Source organism: Alosa pseudoharengus, unplaced genomic scaffold (genome assembly GCF_046254945.1).
Source record: "Alosa pseudoharengus isolate Yale_2024_CS ecotype anadromous, Long Island Sound unplaced genomic scaffold, YU_APseudo_1.1 YU_APseudo_1.1_scf_2, whole genome shotgun sequence".
Lineage (NCBI taxonomy): Eukaryota > Metazoa > Chordata > Actinopteri > Clupeiformes > Clupeidae > Alosa > Alosa pseudoharengus.
In genome coordinates, this window is record NW_027468663.1 from 2,476,136 (window position 1) to 2,496,191 (window position 20,056).

At 39.7% G+C, this 20,056-nt stretch overlaps 1 protein-coding gene across 5 annotated transcripts in view; it reads right to left on the reverse strand.

The window, feature by feature from the left end:
* Positions 1-20,056, reverse strand: part of atr (ATR checkpoint kinase) — a 197,147-nt gene that overhangs the window by 98,041 nt on the left and 79,050 nt on the right. For all 5 annotated transcript variants that reach the window (XR_012988518.1, XM_076293382.1, XM_076293381.1 and 2 more), the window contains exons 23-26: positions 15,490-15,603; positions 15,240-15,355; positions 15,009-15,129; positions 14,711-14,848 (exon numbers count right to left, since the gene is read on the reverse strand). Coding sequence is in view for 4 of the 5 variants with exons in the window: in XM_076293382.1 (XP_076149497.1) it covers positions 14,711-14,848; positions 15,009-15,129; positions 15,240-15,355; positions 15,490-15,603 (489 nt within the window). In the remaining variant the exon portion in view is untranslated. The remainder of the gene's footprint in view (positions 1-14,710; positions 14,849-15,008; positions 15,130-15,239; positions 15,356-15,489; positions 15,604-20,056) is intronic.

The following is a 20,056-nucleotide window of genomic DNA, read 5'->3' on the forward strand; positions in this document are numbered from 1 at the left end:
GGGCACAGCTATCTCCCCGCAGATAGAGTTTTTGGCAGGATTGAGCAGAAAATCAGAAGGATCGACACAATTCTCCTGCCACAAGAATACCATGCCCTCCTGCAGCAGTTTGGTAATGTGTACATTTACGGCACAGACTGAAAGGCTTTTGATTACAAGTCAGCTATAAAAGAGTCCGTGAAGGCGCAGAGAAGCTTCAAGATCAGTGAAGCACGCATGCTGGATTTGAGTACCAACAAGGTTGGTATAAAGGTGGCATACAATGGGGAGTACTGCTTCCACAGTGTGCTGAAACGGGGCAAACGGTGGGCTGACCTGAAACCTGCCATTCTTGAAAGCCAAACCACAGTGAAGAAAGCAAAGAAGCAAGATGTGGTTGCACTCCTGAAAGCAATAGGTGTGTCTGAGGCAGTGAGCGCATTTTATAGTGATGCACTATCTGATGTGAATGAAAACGCTCACCAGAGTGACGAAGACCCAGAATAAATTCCTACAGTGTAGTGAATGAATGTAATGCAGTATGTAATGCAGTATTAAATGTAATCTTTGTTTTATTGTTATAAAGGTTATGCACTTCAAGCAACAACATTTTAATTGGTTTCGCACTTAATATTGCACTAATTGGCCATTTGTTTTGTATGTGTGTCATGTTTTACTGTGTCTCTTGTGGACAGTCTTAATGAACTTAAATGGCAAAAGGAAAGAATAGCGAGCGCTCTATAGTCTCATATAGAGCTCATGATATTGTATGTTAACTTGTTTTAAAAACAGACTGAAAAAAATGAATGGTTTTATAAAATTTTTGAGCAAAGAACACATGGTGGATATGTAGTGGAGAGTGGATATATAGCGTTTTGAAAAGAAATATAATAAACTTTGGATTTATAATAATTAACATTCTTGTTTGATTTCTCAATTATTGTTGATGGTGTTCAGACTGACCCAAAAATGATTATTAAATTATATAAATTAAATACTTACAAAATATGTAGGTCTGGGTAAATAATTGTCCTTTATCTCAAAACAATCAAAATGGATATATAGCGTTTTGGAAAAGAGCTCTTCATATGTATATCATTTTCATATTATACTGATTTATATAAGGAAGTTGTATCTGTTGAATCAAATTTTATGTCTCTATTTCGAAATTATCTTCAATAAATACTAGGGCAAAACTACTACATCAAAACTAGATGTACCGCAGAGCGGTACAAAATATGACCGCCGCCCAGTCCAGCACATTTTTTCCACAAAAATAAATCACGCTGAAAGGCCTATATGATTCTAACTGTCTCACTAAATTGCATTATCCACACTCAATTCTCACTGGTATCTGCTAGACAACAAGTACCAAAACATGATTAGTTCATAGATTTCACATGTAAACTTGATTTTATACAACCCCACCCCCATCTTGCCTGTTCATAATTCTGAGAAATTCTTGAATTGTGTGCATGTGTGCGTGCACACGTTTATGTTTATGTGTGTGTGTGTGTGTGCGTGTGCGTGCTTGTGTGTTTGTCTGTGTATGTGTGTTTGTGCATGTGTATGCATGCGTACATATGTCTACTGTGTGAGTATGTGTCATACGTACAGTGGGCATCGCTTTCAAATGGCCACTTCAGTCGCGCATTACGAGGCGTGAAGCTGCGTGAAGCTTTAGTACCACTTTCAGCCACTGTGCGTCACTCTGCCACTGTACATCGCTCTGCCTGCCGCCCATTCTGAAAAAGCTTGATTTACCTCGATTTAGGCTACTTGGGTATGGCTTAAGGCTTGACTACACGGTGGTAACGGAAATCGAAATTTGCTGTCTACATTATTGTCAGTGTTGGGTTAACGTAACTACGCAAATCAAAACAGTGGTGTGATAATTGAGCCAGTAGAGAAATAACTGTTCAGAATTAATCTGTAGCCTTGGGTATAGGCTTCTGCGACGTTTTTAACAGACTACTATAGAGGCTTAGACAACTATGACCCACGTTTTGGTTTCGTAAATTAATTTGCCCTACTTCTTGACTGCAATGTAGTCAATTGACTGCTTGACATGTCATTTTTATTTTTCTGTACAATAAACAAATACATCTGCTTTATGCCGCAGAATTACATTCATATTTGGAACTTACATAGTCCAATGCATCGTTACACTACATTAGTGTTTCCCAAAACCATAGTAGCAACGAACGTTCGTAACCACTATCGTAAAGTTGTGTAGTTACAACTACACCTCTCGACCTGTGGTAGAATGCTAGAAGCATAGTTCCAGGGATCTTCATGTCAAAGATGTCACTGACGCCAGTTATTTGTTTGCAAATTAATAATTATAAATATATTTAGGTTTCTAATTGATATTTACCCTTCTAACCACCATACATCCATATTTTAAAATGCCCAAGGCAGAAAATACATAAATTAAAAGTCAATTTGCAGCCATGCACGTAAGTAAAACGTAGATAATAATAAGGTGGTGCGCACTTTTTGACAAGTCAGCTGAGAATATGTAGCCTTTGATTTTCATGGGGGGGGGCTTGTTAGTTTACGCAAACCAAGCCAAGAAGGCTGATTCTGATTTTGATAATATGATCTGCACAAAAGATAAACTTAGGTAAACAACAATGTCAATATTGTTGTCAACGTCTTAACCCAGATTCGCACTCTTGGACAGGGGACTGGTAACTGCTGTGCAACGGCGGCTGTCATCTGCCGGCCTTAACGCAATGCGCCACAGAAGTATGTGCAGCTGCCCGTTCACGTGCTACTAAACGTCATTAACCACCTTAGTCCAGACTACTGAAGTTTGGAAAATATCATGGTCCAATCTTACAGTACTATGTAAGTACGACAGTTTTGTGAAACAGTCGTAACTTACATGTTGGTTAGTTGAACGATGCATCCTTTTAGTAAAAAGCTAACCTCCGTAGTTGTACGGGAAACGCACCCCAGATCAGCTTGTAGGCCATTAGCAATCTGTTTATTTTATTTTATGAAGCCTACACAGTAGATCACATGCCACATTCTCACTTTCAATAGGCAGATGCAATAGCCATTGGTCAAGTATTGAGTATAAAGCAATTAAGATAGTATGAAGTACTTTTTGTATAGGGTACTATCATAAAAATTCGTTAAAACGAATGGCATTTTGCAACTTGACAAAACACTGAATTAAATATCGTAGGCACAGGAGAAAACTTGTACATCCATTGGCCCGTGGGGAGATCACATGCCAGTTGCCTCTCCCTTCAGTGCTATGACTCGTTCGGCTGTGAGCTTGTTTCGCCAAAAAAAAAAAAAACTATTGCAGATATCAATGCGTCTTTGTTCATGGGTTTGGCCTCACAGCAGAGGCTTAGACAACTATAACCCACGTTTTGGTTTCGTAATTTGCACTACTTATTGACTGCAATGTAGTCAATTGACTGCTTGAAAGGTTATTTTTATTTTTATGTACAATACACAAATACATCTGCTTTATGCATTTGTGAATTACGCACTTGGCCAGCCTATAGAACGGGCACATTTTGGAGAGAACGCACGCAAGAATCTGTAGGCTATTTGTGGCTGGTTCCCAGCAAACAATGTTTAATGCATTAACTCAAGACGTCAAACATTTTCTAAACAATACAAACAGAAAGGATGCAGCAGGCAGCAAATGTAGAAGAGTCATTTCCAGTGGAAGAACAAAATGCTGAATGAAGCCCAAAGATATGAAGGCATATCTGGCAAGTTGTTATTTTTTGAAGACGTAAATGGTTGGGCTATAGGCCTAGTTTGCAAGAAGGAGACATAAAGCGTGAGCATGCCACACTATCCACAGCTGTGGTAGCGGAGGTAGGAGGATTACTGTTAGCGCAGGATTTATATAAAAATCTTCAACAGAAGGCCTGCCTCGAATGCAGGCTTGTGGTTTGCGCAACCTACAGTAAGTAGGTCTAGTGAGTTAGGAGTCCTCTAGACTTCTTTTCAGCTGTCTCAGAGGTGGAAAGTTGCGTTCGTTGGGGGCAGGGACGGATTAACAAGTCATAGACCCATGGGAACAAATGTCTGATGCCCCCCCCCTGCCCCCCAGCCAACGTGAATCGGGCGGTCAGTTAATAGGCCTATCGTGAAGATTTGTATTGCCATTTAAGGCACGAGTGCATCTGTGAGGCCAAGCCTCACCAAGTAGCCCGTTTGTTTACAACTAACATTACATTTAATTAAACTGCTTATAGGCTATGCCGAAATAGTTTCAACATTTTGAATATCAGTGTCAGGTGAATTAGGAAATGCCTTATGGCTGAAAGCTGCTTGGGATCCCCCCTGTCAAGCAATAACCATACAAAAAGTTAAAAACAGATGACATGATGTGCATCACTGACATAATGCGCAAATAATATAGCCTAGATATTCCAATATATTCGAATACATTTTTGTTTTATTTTAGAGGGGATATTCAAACGTCATTTTGAGCAATTTTGACAGCCCTAGTCCACTGTAGGCTACGCCAATCGTCTATTAACACCTTCCACCTAACCCCGGTGAGTGGGGGTCGCTATAATGCGTGTGAAATAGCACCATTGAGTAGCCTATGCGAAATCGTTCCGGTGTTGTGTGCCTTCTGGTTTCTCCACCTACTGGTTTCCTTGCGCGTGCATGCGCTGCAGCAGTTGTCAGACATTCACAAACAAGTTGTTTTAGGCAGTTTGAAGTCGCTTTTCATACGCCATGAGCGCTCGGCTACATTACAGCCAATAGGACAAAAGACATGTAAAAAATATGTTTTGAAAATTATCATTAAACTGGATTCGATCCCGCAAAAGCAACACACGCGTGACTCTCTCCATCCTGATTCCCTACTCTTTGAGCCAACTAATGTGTTACGCGAATCAATTAACTATTGTAGGCTACCATTAATTAATAACGTAGGCAACACCCAGGTAACATGTTGTCCAGGCTATCTGAAACAAGGGGTTGCCTCTCATCTACAACAACTGGTTACCTTGGGCTGCTACAGTCGTCAGTGCACAGTAGGCCTATGCTACTCTTTGTGGTTGATCAACTTAAAATAAAAGATGTATTTGGTGATGACGTTATTGTAGGCCTAGTAGACCTAAATTCTGAGAAATTAAATGGTACGAGAAACGATCTACATAGCGCACCAGACCGCGATGTCTTCAAGGGTTGAATGAAGGGAGTTTGCAAAAATTAGTGTATTTTTCAAGTCAATAAACATTCTTAATTTTCGAATGTCTTTGTCAGGGAACATCTGACTTTTAAAAACCATAGGTGGTAGTCGCTCAGACAAGGAGTTATAAGATAAAGGCAATACCATTTGTGTCACCTAATGCAGTTCAGTGAATTAGCAAGATACCATCAGAAGGCAACAATCATAAAGCACAGTGCGTGTGCGCGCGCGCTCTCTCCCCTGCGCATAAAGCTGTCTGCGTGTTGTAGGCTAGATTTGCGTGAGTTCTTTCTATCTGCTTTACTTTTGTGAGTTGCGACCACCTAGGCTATGTTATAGACGTTCTATGAGGTACCAGTGTTTAGCTGTGTCCCAAAACAATATGTTTTGTCAGACTACTTTTAAAATGATATTCAGGGCTATATACATTTTAAACATTCAGGGCTGAAGACCCGACAAAGCCTTGCGTTAATTCTTCAGGTGGGAAGTGTCAGGAATTTTCGTACGAGAGACGCTCTCATTGGTGGTTAGTATATGGAGTAGGGAATTGACAGCAACATATCCAATCACATTATGAGAGATGCTGAATTTAACATAAACTGCGATGTTTGATTTTAAATTAATGTAAATTTAGCCGGGACTGTAAGCTGGCACACGTTGGTGCTCGATGTTTTCAGTGGGTGCCCGAGAGACGGAGCACCCATGGTATCGGCGCCTATGACAAGCGTATCTCGCGGTTGCATCCATTACAAACAAACATGCAATGTGAACGTCTGGGATTTGGGAGAGCACTAAATGCTCTTCTGAATAAGCACGAAGTCAAGCCTTTAAATGAAAAACACTCTTTAATAATCAAAAAAATAAACAGCGGGGGGAAATTAAAATACTTGAGAAACACGGAAAAAGTTGGCATGCATTGTTTCGGTCCCCGTGCACAGGGATTATTTGTCATATTATTAATCACATATGATTATTTGTGAAATTGTGCAAACAGGCGCAACACATTTGAAAAGGAAGGACTGGTAGCATACAAGCTCATGGGAAAGATTGATTTAAGAAGGTTATCACAGTGTGTGGCTGTGGCGCAAAGCAGCGCGGGCGGAAATGTCATTTTTAACAATTCTGTCGGAGGGTCATTGAACAATTTCTAGCAGTCAAGGGAGGGTCATGCAACTTTTGACTGAAGCATTCAAAATTCCTCCGGTGGCCCCTTCCATAAATAACGAACAGTCCCTAGATTGCTGCTGGGCTATATGTCTTGGTTCATGTCTGTTAACAACTCAAACGGGTAGCCTATCTCGCGGTTGCATCCATTACAAACAAACATGCAATGTGAACGTCTGGGATTGGGAAGAGCACTAAATGCTCTACTGAATAAGCACAAAGTCAAACCTTTAAATGAAAAACACTCTTTAATAATAAAAAAAAACGCTAATGAAGTAAACTTGTGACCATCAAAAATCGTTTATCGCCTGTAACTCCGTGATAACAGGACGTAACAGGAAGGCATTTGGCTAAGCAACAGAGGTTAATATGCTCTATATTTTGTCCAAATGATGTCTATCATCGTTGCACTCCGAGAAAACCAGAATGTTTCATTTGTCCTGCGTTTCTTCTACGGCTGCAAACGGGATTCACTCGCAGTTAACCAAATATTTCTTTATTAGGGCAGGGCAGGCATATTTCTGGCTATTAAATTATTTCTAAACCAGTCTGCTAAAGTCTGTAGTGAAGTCTGTGTAGGGTTTTCCAGGCTCCATTTCTTTTTACGAGACACCCTGCTCACTTGAGCCATCTACCGGTTGTTTGGGTTGTTGCAGCGTATCACTGGGAAAATACAAATTAAAGTCGCGTGATCCCACGCGCGGACCGCGAGTGAGGCTGGCCAAGTCGAAGCACTGCCCTCTGTATGATTACTGTGAATGTATGTGTGTGCGTGTGTATCTGTTTATGCACATGTGTGCACATGGAATGGGTTAACATGACCCCTGGAGGCAAACATACGGAAAAAATTGGTCATCCTAGGCCCTACGGTTCTCAAGATACTCACAGAAAACTGTGTCTGCCCTACCCTCCTTTCGGGGGTCCAGTCCAGCGGGGGGGCTACAGATCAAAAACGACAAACGATGGTTCCATGCTATCCATGTGGGGTTACATGCCCACTAAGTTTCGTGTACCCCGGTCTTTCAGTGTCCCAGGAATCCTTGTTGGTGTACGGTCACTAAATGTACACATAAATTATTTTATTGTAAGGCCCCCCATGAACGAAAGTTCACAAAACTTGGCATGCATTCGGAAGGTGTCATAATGATCCTACACTTTCAATTTCGTGCAGTTTTGACCATGTCAGCCAGAGATATTATGATGAAAACACCTAATTTTTTCTTTTTAATTTTTAACTAGGTGGCGCTATACATGAAATAAGTGGTAATGGGATGGGTTGACATGCCCCTTAAGACCAACATACAAAAAAAAAGGTGGACCTCCTAGGCCCTACGGTTCTCGAGATATTCACAGAAAACTGTCTCCGGCCACCTACAGGCCAGTTGGTGTATAGTAACATAAATTAATTTATTGTGTGGCCCCCCATGAACGGAATTCCACGAAACTTGGCGTGCATTCAGAGGGTGTCATAATGATCCTACACCAGTTTTGACTATGTTAGGTCACAGATACCTGCGATTACAACACCTCATTTTTACTTTTTTGTGTTTAACTAGGTGGCGCTATACATGAAATGAGTGGTTATGGAATGGGTTGACATGGCCCCTTGAGATCAACATACAAAAAAAAAAGGTCCTTCTAAACCCTACGGTTCTCGCGATATTCACAGAAAACTGTGTCTGCCCTACCCTCCTTTCGGGGGGGTCCAGTCCAGCGGGGGGGCTACAGATCAAAACGAAAAACGATGGTTCCATGCTATCCATGTGGGGTTACATGCCCACCAAGTTTCGTGTACCCCGGTCTTTCAGTGTCCCGGGAATCATTGACGGAAATTTGGACATGCGAAAAAAAAAAAAAAAAAAAAAAAAAAAAAAAAAAAATCTGACTAAACCTATATGACCGCCGCTTCGCTGCGCGGCGGTCATAATAACTGATTAATTTCGATTAATTAAATTGAGAAAAAATAACTGATTAAAAAAATTAGTGCAGATTAATCGATTCCTTATGACCTTTGACCCCGAGCCGTTCTAGTCAGTAAAAATTAGACTGTAAAATGAAGGAGAGAGAAGAAAACGTGCTGCCTGGATCATTGATTGGAACAATTACTTTTATAAAACGGCCTGATGGTGTTGATAAAAACAAAGTGTTGAAAATAAAGTCCTTTGCAATGTCGGCAGCAAGGAATTTGTATATCACCGGAGTTCATCAACTCTATAGTCGCACATCAATGCAAAGAAATAAGTGTTGACAATTGTTGAAATGCCTTGTATGTGAAGAAAAAACTTCTTCCCGAAGCACTTTTGAATTTATTTCCTCAGCATATTAGGTCATATCATAGATTATTATGGCCGTTATTTGAACAGTGAAAAAAATAATAAGAGTTTTTGAACTTTAATGTCACTAATGCTGATTATTCAATGATTCATTTGCATTTAAATATTTAAAATACTTTCACAGCAAAAATTATATATGCAATTAATTTAGATTAATTAATCACAGAGTATGTAATTAATTAGATTTTTTTTTTTTTATCGATTGACAGCCCTAATAAATACACAATATACTTACTTCCTGTATTACGGGAAGGTATATATTTTTTTTATATCATTCTTATTGACTGTAGCATTTGCTTATACAAATAAATGGTTTATTCTTATAGACCAAATCAATCTAAACCATTGTGTCTGACTTCATTATTAGTTTTTATGCATACTTTTATGTTGTTGGTGAGAAAGAGAATGTGAATTCTGTCAACATTTTAAATCCTGTTTCCTGCATTTTTTTACACTGATCACTAAATGTATCATAACTTTTGAAAGGTTAATGATATTCCAATTCAGTCTTTTTTGTTAAATAGCCCACAACTTGTGAACATATCATACACTCTATATTTTTCTCTATCTTGTAGAGAAATAAGATGAAATTTCATTTTTATTTTAATGGAATAAAATGTTAATGAATTTCGGTATACATTTGGAGAGGATTTTCAAAGACTGTTCATTACTATATCAACATTACCATATGTATTTACATCATTTAATAAAACTGATCCTTCTGATTACAATGGTATGAATATCCCATTGATGGTATGTATTATACTCAAGAAATAAGGTTTTGTGTGTCATGGAATGTTCACATTGGCACAAAATGGGCACAAAAGGGTTAAGCGTTTTTTTACAGGGAAGTGATGTCATTCACCAGCAAAATATATTTTTTTTTTAAATATTAAAAACACAAGAAACAATGGTGCACAAATGTTTATTTTGCCTCCACAATCATGCCAAACGAAGCACAAACGATTCCCACCATTTTCGAGTCATTTGGATGTTGATGGGGTGCTGTGACCCCAGGTCACTAAACAATTTAATGTTAAATATCCTTAAGACAGTTTGTGCACAAACGATGCACAAATTAATCAAAATACTTTTATTCATATTTTCACCATATGGGGTGCCAACTTCACACAGGTCCCTGCATCCTACCATTACCACCTTTGCCTTTTCCCTTTAATTGGTTTGTTTACAGTCGTGTGTCTGACGTTGACATGTCAATTTGGTGGGTTTTCCTACCTAAAAGCACTGGTTTTCTTATGGCTTCACGTACCTTAATATACTACTGCCGCAGATATTTTTTAGCTTCAGAATTCAGAGAGCATTGCTCTGCTGTCTTTTCTATCCTCCCTCATCCTCTCAAAAAATGTTGTAGATGTCGGTATTTTAATGCATGCATTTTTTTCTAATTGACTTTTAGACCAAATTGTCACACCAATTAAATAGGCTATGTTATCTCCTACTCTTCCCGTATGCCTCTGCGGCTCATTTTAGGCCATTTATTATCTGTTATTTGGTAGCTAGAGGCCTCAACTTCTGTAACTGGTCCGAAAGTCTGAACCATCAAAAAGTGTTTTTTCATACTGCAAATGAACCGAGCCCTCTCCTTTACTCCCTCTTCACCGATGACTGCAAACCTGCACATGGCTCTAACACCATTGTCAAGTTTGCAAATCGAGAGCATCCTCGTCAACTGTGTCACAGTATGGTATGGCATGGCAACTGCTCTGCTTCCAACCGGAAAGCACTGGAGAGGGTGGTGAAAATGCATCGCTGGTTTCTCACCGCTTCTCTAGCTCTGCAACCTGGTGACAACCAACAAACTATGCCCCCTGCCCGATGCCTCCTTGCCTGAGCCTGTTGAGGTGTCCACGACCATGGCAAACTTGACAGGGACAACAAGGAGGTGGACATTGTGCGGACTTTTGCCAATCAACAGCCCCCTCTCCCCCGGACAATTCGGTGGCAACATTCTGCAGACATTTTTGCCCCTCAAGAGACCCCCCTCCCCTCACAGACAATTGCACTACTGTATCCCACCCATAGTGTTCTATTTATTTATTAATGTACATACTGTACACTTATACATAGCCATATTCTACTGCTCTTCATTCTATTCATCCTGCACATACACTTATTCTTACTACTCTTATATTGTTACTGTTTCTGCACTACAATGGTACTGTTACCACAGTGCACATAGCTGTACATATCTGTCTATATGGTTCATACTAAATATCCATATTTATTCTGTTTATATGTTAATACACTGCATATATCTACAGTCCCTGACAGAAGTCTTTCACCCCTTTAGAAACGATGGTTTTTAAGCAAAATACACACACTTTTGGAGTCTTTTTGAGAAAACAAACAAACCAGGACCATTTCAATAGCTTACCATAACTGAAACAACAATTGGTTTCTCCAAATTCAACACAAAATATCACCAAAATGCTGCAGGAAGTAAATACTGTCAAACTGACACGGTCAAAAGTCTTGGCACCCTTCACAAAAAGTGTATTTTGCACTGATAAAAGCATACTTTTCATTGTAAAAATCCAGTGCTAAGGTTATGGGTAGTCAGATATCAGCTGTGGTAGCATTCCTGAGAAATATCAGTCCATTTCTAATGGACAATAGACTCAAGTTTACCCACTTTACATTTCTATTGGTTTCTATGGGCAGTATGATGTTTTCACCAAGGATTTCCAAATATTTGAATGACTCTACCTACCCCTTATCAGTGCCAGGGGAAGCAAAATAGGCCTAGAGTATAGTATAAAGTATAAAGTATATATACTTTTTTGATCCCGTGAGGGAAATTTGATCTCTGCATTTATCCCAATCCGTGAATTAGTGAAACACACTCAGCACACAGTGAACACACAGTGACGTGAAGCACACACTAATCCTGGTGCAGTGAGCTGCCTGCAACAACAACGGCGCTCGGGGAGCAGTGAGGGGTTAGGTGCCTTGCTCAAGGGCACTTCAGCCATGCCTACTGGTCAGGGTTCGTTAACCAGTAGGCCACGGCTGCCCCAATATATGCCTCATAGCCTCCTACTCCCCTTAATTATTGCAAATATAGACTTGGTTGCGATTTCCAAACAGTTTTTGTGAGAGCTACTTTGTTAATGTTTGGGAAACTGCAAGTAAGGGGCTGCGACCGCACAGCCTAAGCTGATACAGTGTTGTAGTACTCGAGTCCGAGACTCGAACTCGAGTCCGAGTCATTAGCTAAATTTAGAGACTCGTGACTTGACTTGGACTTGAGCACTGATGACTCGAACTTGGACTCGGACTCGTGCATTCGCACTCGCGATGACTCGTCGAGGACTCGACTTTTTTTTGTAATATATCATTAGGCTATAATTTGCTATATGATTTTAATATCTAAATTATTCGTAATACTAATTTTAGTTCAAGGGAATGTTAGGCTACTGCTTCGTGTCGTAGGCTACATCGCAATCATGTTCACATGCAAAGCAAACTAACGTTAACTTTAACACCAAAATGCCTGGAGATATGGCCGCCGCTATTTCAATGTAGTAGGCTATTGCCAGGCAATATTATTTCTCATACATGACATAACATTACCTAAGATTACAGTCAGTCTAGGCTAAACAACACACACTGCTGCTGGATAGCTGATCATCGTGACTTGGTGAACAGTGTTTTCCCTGACTGACGCGAGAAGCGAGGTTCCATTCATTCATTTTCATTCGGGGCGTGCCTTGCCTTGCTTCTGTCTGTTAATTTGCAGCAGGCTATCATCGGATGAAAGAAAAATAAACTAAACGTTTTCCCGATCAAGATATAGCATACTTCTTAATTGTGGTGTCATAAAATATAGAAGCATAACATTAAATTGCCTAGTAGAGTGTCCATGTAGTGTCAATGTAGGCCTACGAGAAACTGACAAACTGAACCTCTCGTGGGTAGGCCAGAAACAACTATATTTAAAACCACGAATGAACTGGATTACTGTTACTGTTCAAACGAGCGATTTGATAGCCTAATCCACTGCACGAAAAAAAAGGAAATAGCAACGTGTTCTATTTCTAACAGGTGAATATCGTAGCAAATAGTATGGCGATGGCAGCTTAAAAAAACATTTATTTCACTCATCTCGCTGAAAACGTGGCCTGTTGCACAAATAAATTAATTAGGCAGATGATCTACATCTTCGTTAACCTAAAGCTAGTTTTCATCTCTATTGTTAAATTGACGTGAAATATGTCTCCATAGTGTCAGTGAAGTGACATAATTATGCAGTTGCCGGTAGCCAGTGTTCACGTCACGGGAGTCAGAAAGAAGCTACCAAGACGGGCCCTGCTCTGTTTCTGTCCCTCCCAAACTGCGCTAAAATACTGTAGGCTATTTAACAGCCAGAATTTTAAAAAAAAATGCCCTTTTATGATCCACACTACCTTATACAAAATAGGCCTACTCCAACGTTCATCTAGCTCTTGTGAAGTATGAACTTCAACAGCTGCCTATACAATTGTCAGCAGTCAGTAACAGCATAATGTGACTTAATGGCCTGTGTGATTGGGATGTGAATTGCTCATTTATTATGAGTAGGCCTATGGTATAGCTATGGTATGGTATTCTCTCCGATATAATAAATACAACACATTGGGTTTGGCAAGAAATTTGGCAATACTACTTTCACACAAGTGATGGCACCCCTGCTTGGAGACAGAAGATTGTCAGTTTTGCTTTTAAGGATTTCATCTGCAATGGAAAAAAATGGAACGACATGTAGGCTATGCTTACTTTAGTGCTGGACTCGGACTCGACGTGGATCAATAGTGACTCGACTCGGACTTGACTCGGCTGAGTAGTGGACTCGACTCGGACTTGACTTGGAATTTTTTTTAAATTACTTGGACTTGACTCGGACTTGAACACTGAGGACTCGAACCTGGACTCGGACTCGAGGCATAGTGACTTGACTACAACACTGGTGCCTAATGCTTTCTAATGAGGCGAGTATCTCCAAAATGGCAACGTCCAGATCTGATGACACGCCGTGCAAACCCCTAATTGGCTACTCAAGAAACTGTCTCCATATGACGCGAGTTTCTGCGGTTTCATGGCCTCAACATTGAACATACGAAACAGTGGTACCTCCTCTCCAGTTTTGTCAATCGTTACTGTAAATCCATATTTAACATTTAATCGTCACTGTATTTTCTTTCTCGTTTCCAATATGTTTCCTCCGAAGTTGTAACTTTGTCTGAAGAGCATGCAGCAGAATCCTGTCCATCTGTTACTTTCCTTAGGCTACTAAATAGCCATCCATGCTGATACTGACTAGCTAACTTCACCTTAGTTATAAACGTTAGTTAACAGCTCCACTCCTCTCCAAATTTCACAAAACTATTAAGCTTATTTTCAACGAAACCTAACGTAAACTCCGTCCGAGATGCTGGTCTATTTCGCGCAGTGACAGTAGCCTACCTTATGAATGTGCGTGTGACGTCGTTGGGGACGTAAAACACACCTTTAGCAAAGCACAGGATAGACCTGTAAGCCTACAAGCTAGCATATCCTGTGTCAGTTTGAATATAGTATTTTAGATATTTTCAATAAGTTCAGTATTCACACCAATGCGCAAAAATTCTGGAAATGGTTTGGAAAAATTAATGATGGAAAAAAAATAATAATTGTGAAATTACGCAGGCTGGAATGAGTCACGGACCACTTGCAATGACGCCGCGGACCACCAGGGGGCCGCGGACCACCGGTTGAAAACCCCTGAGTTAGACTGTTCATTAAGCCAAACTGTTGTGAGATGCTGTTTTTTGTCAACCTAAATGTGCATTAAACTTCCATTTTAGATTGTTGTGAAATTAATCCCAGAAGTTATCTGATAAAAATGTAAATTTTGGCTGGAAAAAATGTCTTGCAAAAATCACATCTTTTCTGTTGACTTCAAATACGCAAACTGTCTGCAAGTTACTGAACTGACATTCATTCAGAGACACTGCAGAAGATGTGACAGTGACAGTGTTACATCAAGACAAAAATGTGTACAAATGCATACCTCCTGCTTCTCATCATTTGTACTACCCAGCAGCACATACACCAGGATGTGGGGAAGGAGGTAGATGGTCACCTTGTAATCATGCTTTATGATGAATCTGCAGCAGTTAAACACTTTACTTGCCAATTCATGCCTCACCTGAAAAATAATACATGTCATGACAGCACATTAATAGACCACTCCCTGAAACTGGACTCAAAATTAAAACAAATCAAATAAAAAAAATTATTAAATTAAAAATTAAAACAAATCAAAATTGGTACCATGCCAAAAAGAATGCACTGGAAGCAGTACTCACTTTACTGATAAGATACCCAGCCCATGATGCAGACCAGTCAGAAAAGTTGCTCCCACAACTGCTGAGGTATATGGGCTTCTTCAGTTTTGACCAGTTAACCACCTTCTGAGAACTTTTATACCTTTAATGCACACATCAATTTAAAATGATAAAACACAGCATCTATTCTGATAGACAAATAAGATGTCACAAGGACTCATAGGCTTATAGATCAGTTGGAGATTTGTAAACCTGCTATTAAGATGTGGTTCGAGTATTTCCTGAACCTGTTCTGGAAATCGTCTCCACAATCTTCGACCTGAGGTGTCACTACGGCCTTCCCGACATTCAAATATAGCCAGAAGCTCCTAAAGTGAAGAGTCACAAGAGTATCATCCACTCAAGAACTGATCCAGAACACTCAAAACATTTGAGCTATAATTGCATCATTTTGAGGCCAACAAAGTCTGCTACATGAAGAGGGTGGAATATCAGTACATACCTGCATGGCATAAGCTGCAGCATCCTGAGCCTGGACATCATCTGCATAGGCTAAGAAAGTTCTGGTCAATTCAATGAGGAGCTCGTAAGCAAAGTTTGGATCATCCACTCCAATCTAATAAATGAGATTGATATTGCAATACTGCAGTAAGTAAGGAACAATGGCTGCCTAAATGTCCTGATACGGAATTAACCCTTTGCAGTCCGACATCACGATGGGAAGCAACCATCGTGATGTCATGCCCCCACATAGGCTAAAACTAGGGCTGTAACGATACCCCAACCTTACGATTCGGTTTGTATCACGATTTTTGACCCACGGTTCGATACGAATCTCAATTTTTATTTTTTATTTTTTTTTTGGGGGGGGGGGGGGTGGCTAGACATTTTATTAAATAACATTTTAATAGCCTCCCTTAGATTAGAACACCAGAGGATTACAATATAATATATCTATTATTTTATATCCTGATATAAAAATATTTTTCTGAATGACTGATATTTATGACAGCACACTTTATGCAGATTAGCCTATAGCCTAGGCCTACTATTTTTTATTACAACTCTACCTCTTTAATTCAGCTGTCTGGTTGACGCCTGGAAATATTGTAAACAAAGTAGCATAGTTGGCTAGCTTAGCCTATCATAGTCTACTGATTGGACTGTTCAGTTTCCCCATGTGTGTTTAAGTTTCAAGGTAATACTTGTTCTCCTTGGGACAGGCCCTTTTGGGAAACGTTGGTATTGAGATGATCAGTCAACTTCAATGCAAGAGTTTTAAACAAATATGTGCAGCATGCTAATGATGCTAAGCGGATTTAAAAGTAATTTAGCTAGTGTCCTATGCATCCTTGCTTTCACGATTGTGAATGTTTTATTTAAGTCGCGCGTGTTCATTGAGCAGGAGAGGGAGGGAGGGAGGGAGAGTGAGAGGAAGGGAGCGCGAGAGAGAGCGGGGCAAGGAGAGGGGGTTTACTTCTATACTGTTTGGTAAAGTTGCACACATAGTCTACAATGAAAGCAAGGAGAGGTATGAAATTATTATTTATTTATTTATTTGTTTTTGGACAACGTAGGCTACCGATAAGTAAAGCGGGAGTTGTGGGTTGCTTTTGCGGCCGCGTAAGCTGCAAAGCACTGCGTGAAACACTAGAAAGGGTGTGTCGCGATTCTGTCTTTCCACACCGCGACACAGTATCGTGGATATGAATGTTGCGATTTCGGTTAAGAATCGTATATCGTTACTGCCCAGAGGCTGCAATGAGTCATTCCAAAACTGACCAGAATTACATAGTTAACATAGCCAAAACTCACCATCGCAATTCATAACTTGCTAGTTCTCAGAGACTGCAATTAATCATGCCACAGCAGGCCAGAATAGCAAACATAACCTAGGCCTACTTTATCTTCTGTGAAGATGACATAGGTTATAAGGTGGCTTGGCTAGCTAGGCTAGCATGCCACAGCCTGGCCACTCCGTGTCACAATGAAGATGAGGCTTGCTGGCCTTATTTCTTTGCCTTCTCTATGACATTGTATCCATGATATTATAGGATATAAGAAAATATCTAATTAAGTGTGCTTGCAAAGCAGCACACTTATTGTTCTTCTTAAGTTTTATTAATTTTCCCGTCTCCCTAATTTTTTGTCAGCTCTAGCGCCTAGGCCCTTTGAGACAGAGACACCGTTCCAACTTTAAAACGTCCGGTCAGTACCGGTGTAAGATGGTCGCGAAGATGACGTCAGGTGGGAGTGTCGTTCGTCCGCCATATTGGATTGAACAGAAAGCGAAACTAAATTTCGTCACAAATTTGGTCCGAACGCCACGAAACTTGACGTACATTATCCTTGGACCAAGCCTCACAAAAGTTACCAGAAGGATTTTTGATTTTCGAAAGTGTTTGCCCGTCACAGCCAAACGAAATCGGCGGCGAAGCTCTGAAACAGGAAGTCGTCCATATCTCAGGAACACTGTCACATATCGATACCAAATTTTGTGTTTGAACTCAGGACTCCAATGTGAGCGTGCATAAGCTAAAAAAAAAAGAAAACATTCCAAAAGTTTCCAGCATTTAGCAAACCACCCACCCGTATTTGGTAACTATCACCTTCCACATTTGCAGATGTTCTGGTACATCTATCACAATGCCTTCTAAGTATGCACAATGTCTCTGGGCAGCCACAATGTCTCCGGGCAACCTTGCCCAATCATGAAATCCTTGCTCTGCCATGGGATAGTATGGACTTACGAACTGAAATGGTAAGGAGAACATTAGCTATTTATTGCTGACATAGTACAGTTATTTTCACATTCACGGTATTCAAATAAAATTTTTCATTATTGTTAAATATCATGATGGGAGATTATTATTAAAAATGTTACAAGTATGCAAATGCATATGTTTACGGGCATTTAGGTTTTACTGTGTTGTTTTGTTGTAAAGACATGCAAGGCATTCTGGGCCGTAATGAACAGTGGTCGGCAGCATTCCATAGGCTATACGTATTAATATGAATAGGTGTTTCTGTAAACCTAGGGACAATAAACAGCTATCTCTGTTACAAAAATGCGCTGGTAATCGCTCAATGAAGAGAGAACTATGATAAAAAGATTGTTTTCCTAAAAGCATGGAGTTGACGAAAGAATAAGCAAGCAATGTCACGTTAATGTTAAATAGCCTACATCTGAACGCTAGGTGGCAACGTTGTATTATATTTCACTAGTGTACTTGAAATACAGTGTGAGCTTCACAAGTAAGGAAGGTGCAAATATTATGTAATTTATCATGGGAAATTATTGGAAATGTTATTTCTTGTTTATTCTAATTGCAAACCACACACATCCATTCGTAATCACACGTACACTTTTAATACCTTGAAAAGACTATCATTTCGTTTATTTGATGTTGCCTAGCAACAGTGTTCAGAGCAAAGATTCTAGAACAGAGCTTCAGAGAGACACGTTTTGAGTTCGTGGCCAAGTACCTAAAATATCGGTTTCCATGTGTATGTGCTGGATGGTGTGCTTCCTTTATGAAAGTAAGTGTTTTATAGAGTTACAGACATAATGAGTCATGTTGTAGTGGTCCACATAAATGTGCCCCTTCTGTTATGTGTGGCTAGAAGCTGCTAGCTATGTCATAGGGAGGAGATGTTGCTGTAACGTTATGGGATTTATGTTGCTTAGTGTAATGCCATGGTCATTTGATATGAGATGCTTGTACTCGTAACTTCGTCACTCGTAACTTTAGGACTCCTATTTTTTTTTACTAAGAGTAATTCAGGAAGCATTTTAGCCCTAAAAGTAGCGCCTGAGTCTGTGACAGCTTAAGCGAGGACTCCTAATAAGACCGATTCACAATGTTTTGTGGTGGCATTTCACGTCGCAATGTTTTGAAATGCGTCTAACAATCACGAGGGAACAATTTTGCATTGTAGGCATAACTAAGGGATGCAGTAACACCACTAACAACAACAAAAACTAGCCTACTCATTGTTTACATGTACATTAAATGTAACGTTTCATTGTGAATCAAATTAAAAGATTCTCCTCTTTGCAAACGTTGGCATAGGCATATGGTGACAGATTAATTTAATAATGTTGCTGTGTGAATCACTGTAAGCGCGAATGAAGTGGCCACTTCTTAATGGGACTCACTGTATGGAAGTAGGCTAAGTAAAATAGAGATGTTTAAAATAAGATAAAGTTAGGATATGCCCGCTTGACAACGGCAGAGATAACTGGCCTTTGGCCATAGCAACCATCCATTTAGAACGACTGGCCTTCATAGCAACCAAGGATCTTAGCTGTGATTCATGTAGCTACAGTATGCATGCAATGTGATGCAAAGTATAGAAAGGTGATGAAATATACAGAGACAGGTCAAGAAATATAGTGCAATGTAGACAGTAGTATACAGTTGATTTACAGTAATATGAATTAAATATAAATATGTGCAGTGTATTAGCAGTTCTCATACAATAAGTAGAATAATGTATGTAGATGTAGCAGTAACATTATAATAGTAGAAATAATAATATAGATATATGCAGTGTATTAACAGAATATAATAAAACAGAATAAATATGGATATTCAATATGACAAATATATAACAGATATGTACATAACATACAGCTATGTGCAGTGTGGAAACAGTGTCATTGTAGTGCAGAAACAACATTATAAGAGTAGTAAGAATAAGTCTATGCGCAGGATGAATAGTATGAAGATCAGTAGAATAACTATGTATAAATGTAATTACAGTAGGCCTATGTACATTTGTAAATAAATAGAAAACTATGGGTGAGAGGGATAAATTAATTTTATTTAATCGTAAAAGTAAATTGCATTCAATTAAATTGCAATTAAAAATCTTTCCAGTAGGCTTTAATGTCACGCAAAAAGTACAACCAAAGCTGAGCTTGATCAACTAGAACGTCTAAAGAACCAGAACTTGAGTGTAGTTTTTTGCTGGGTCCCAGGCCATGCTGGTCTGAGGGGAAATGAGAAAGCGGACAGTGCTGCCAAGCAAGCCCTCAATGAAGAAGTCACAGAATGTTAAATCCC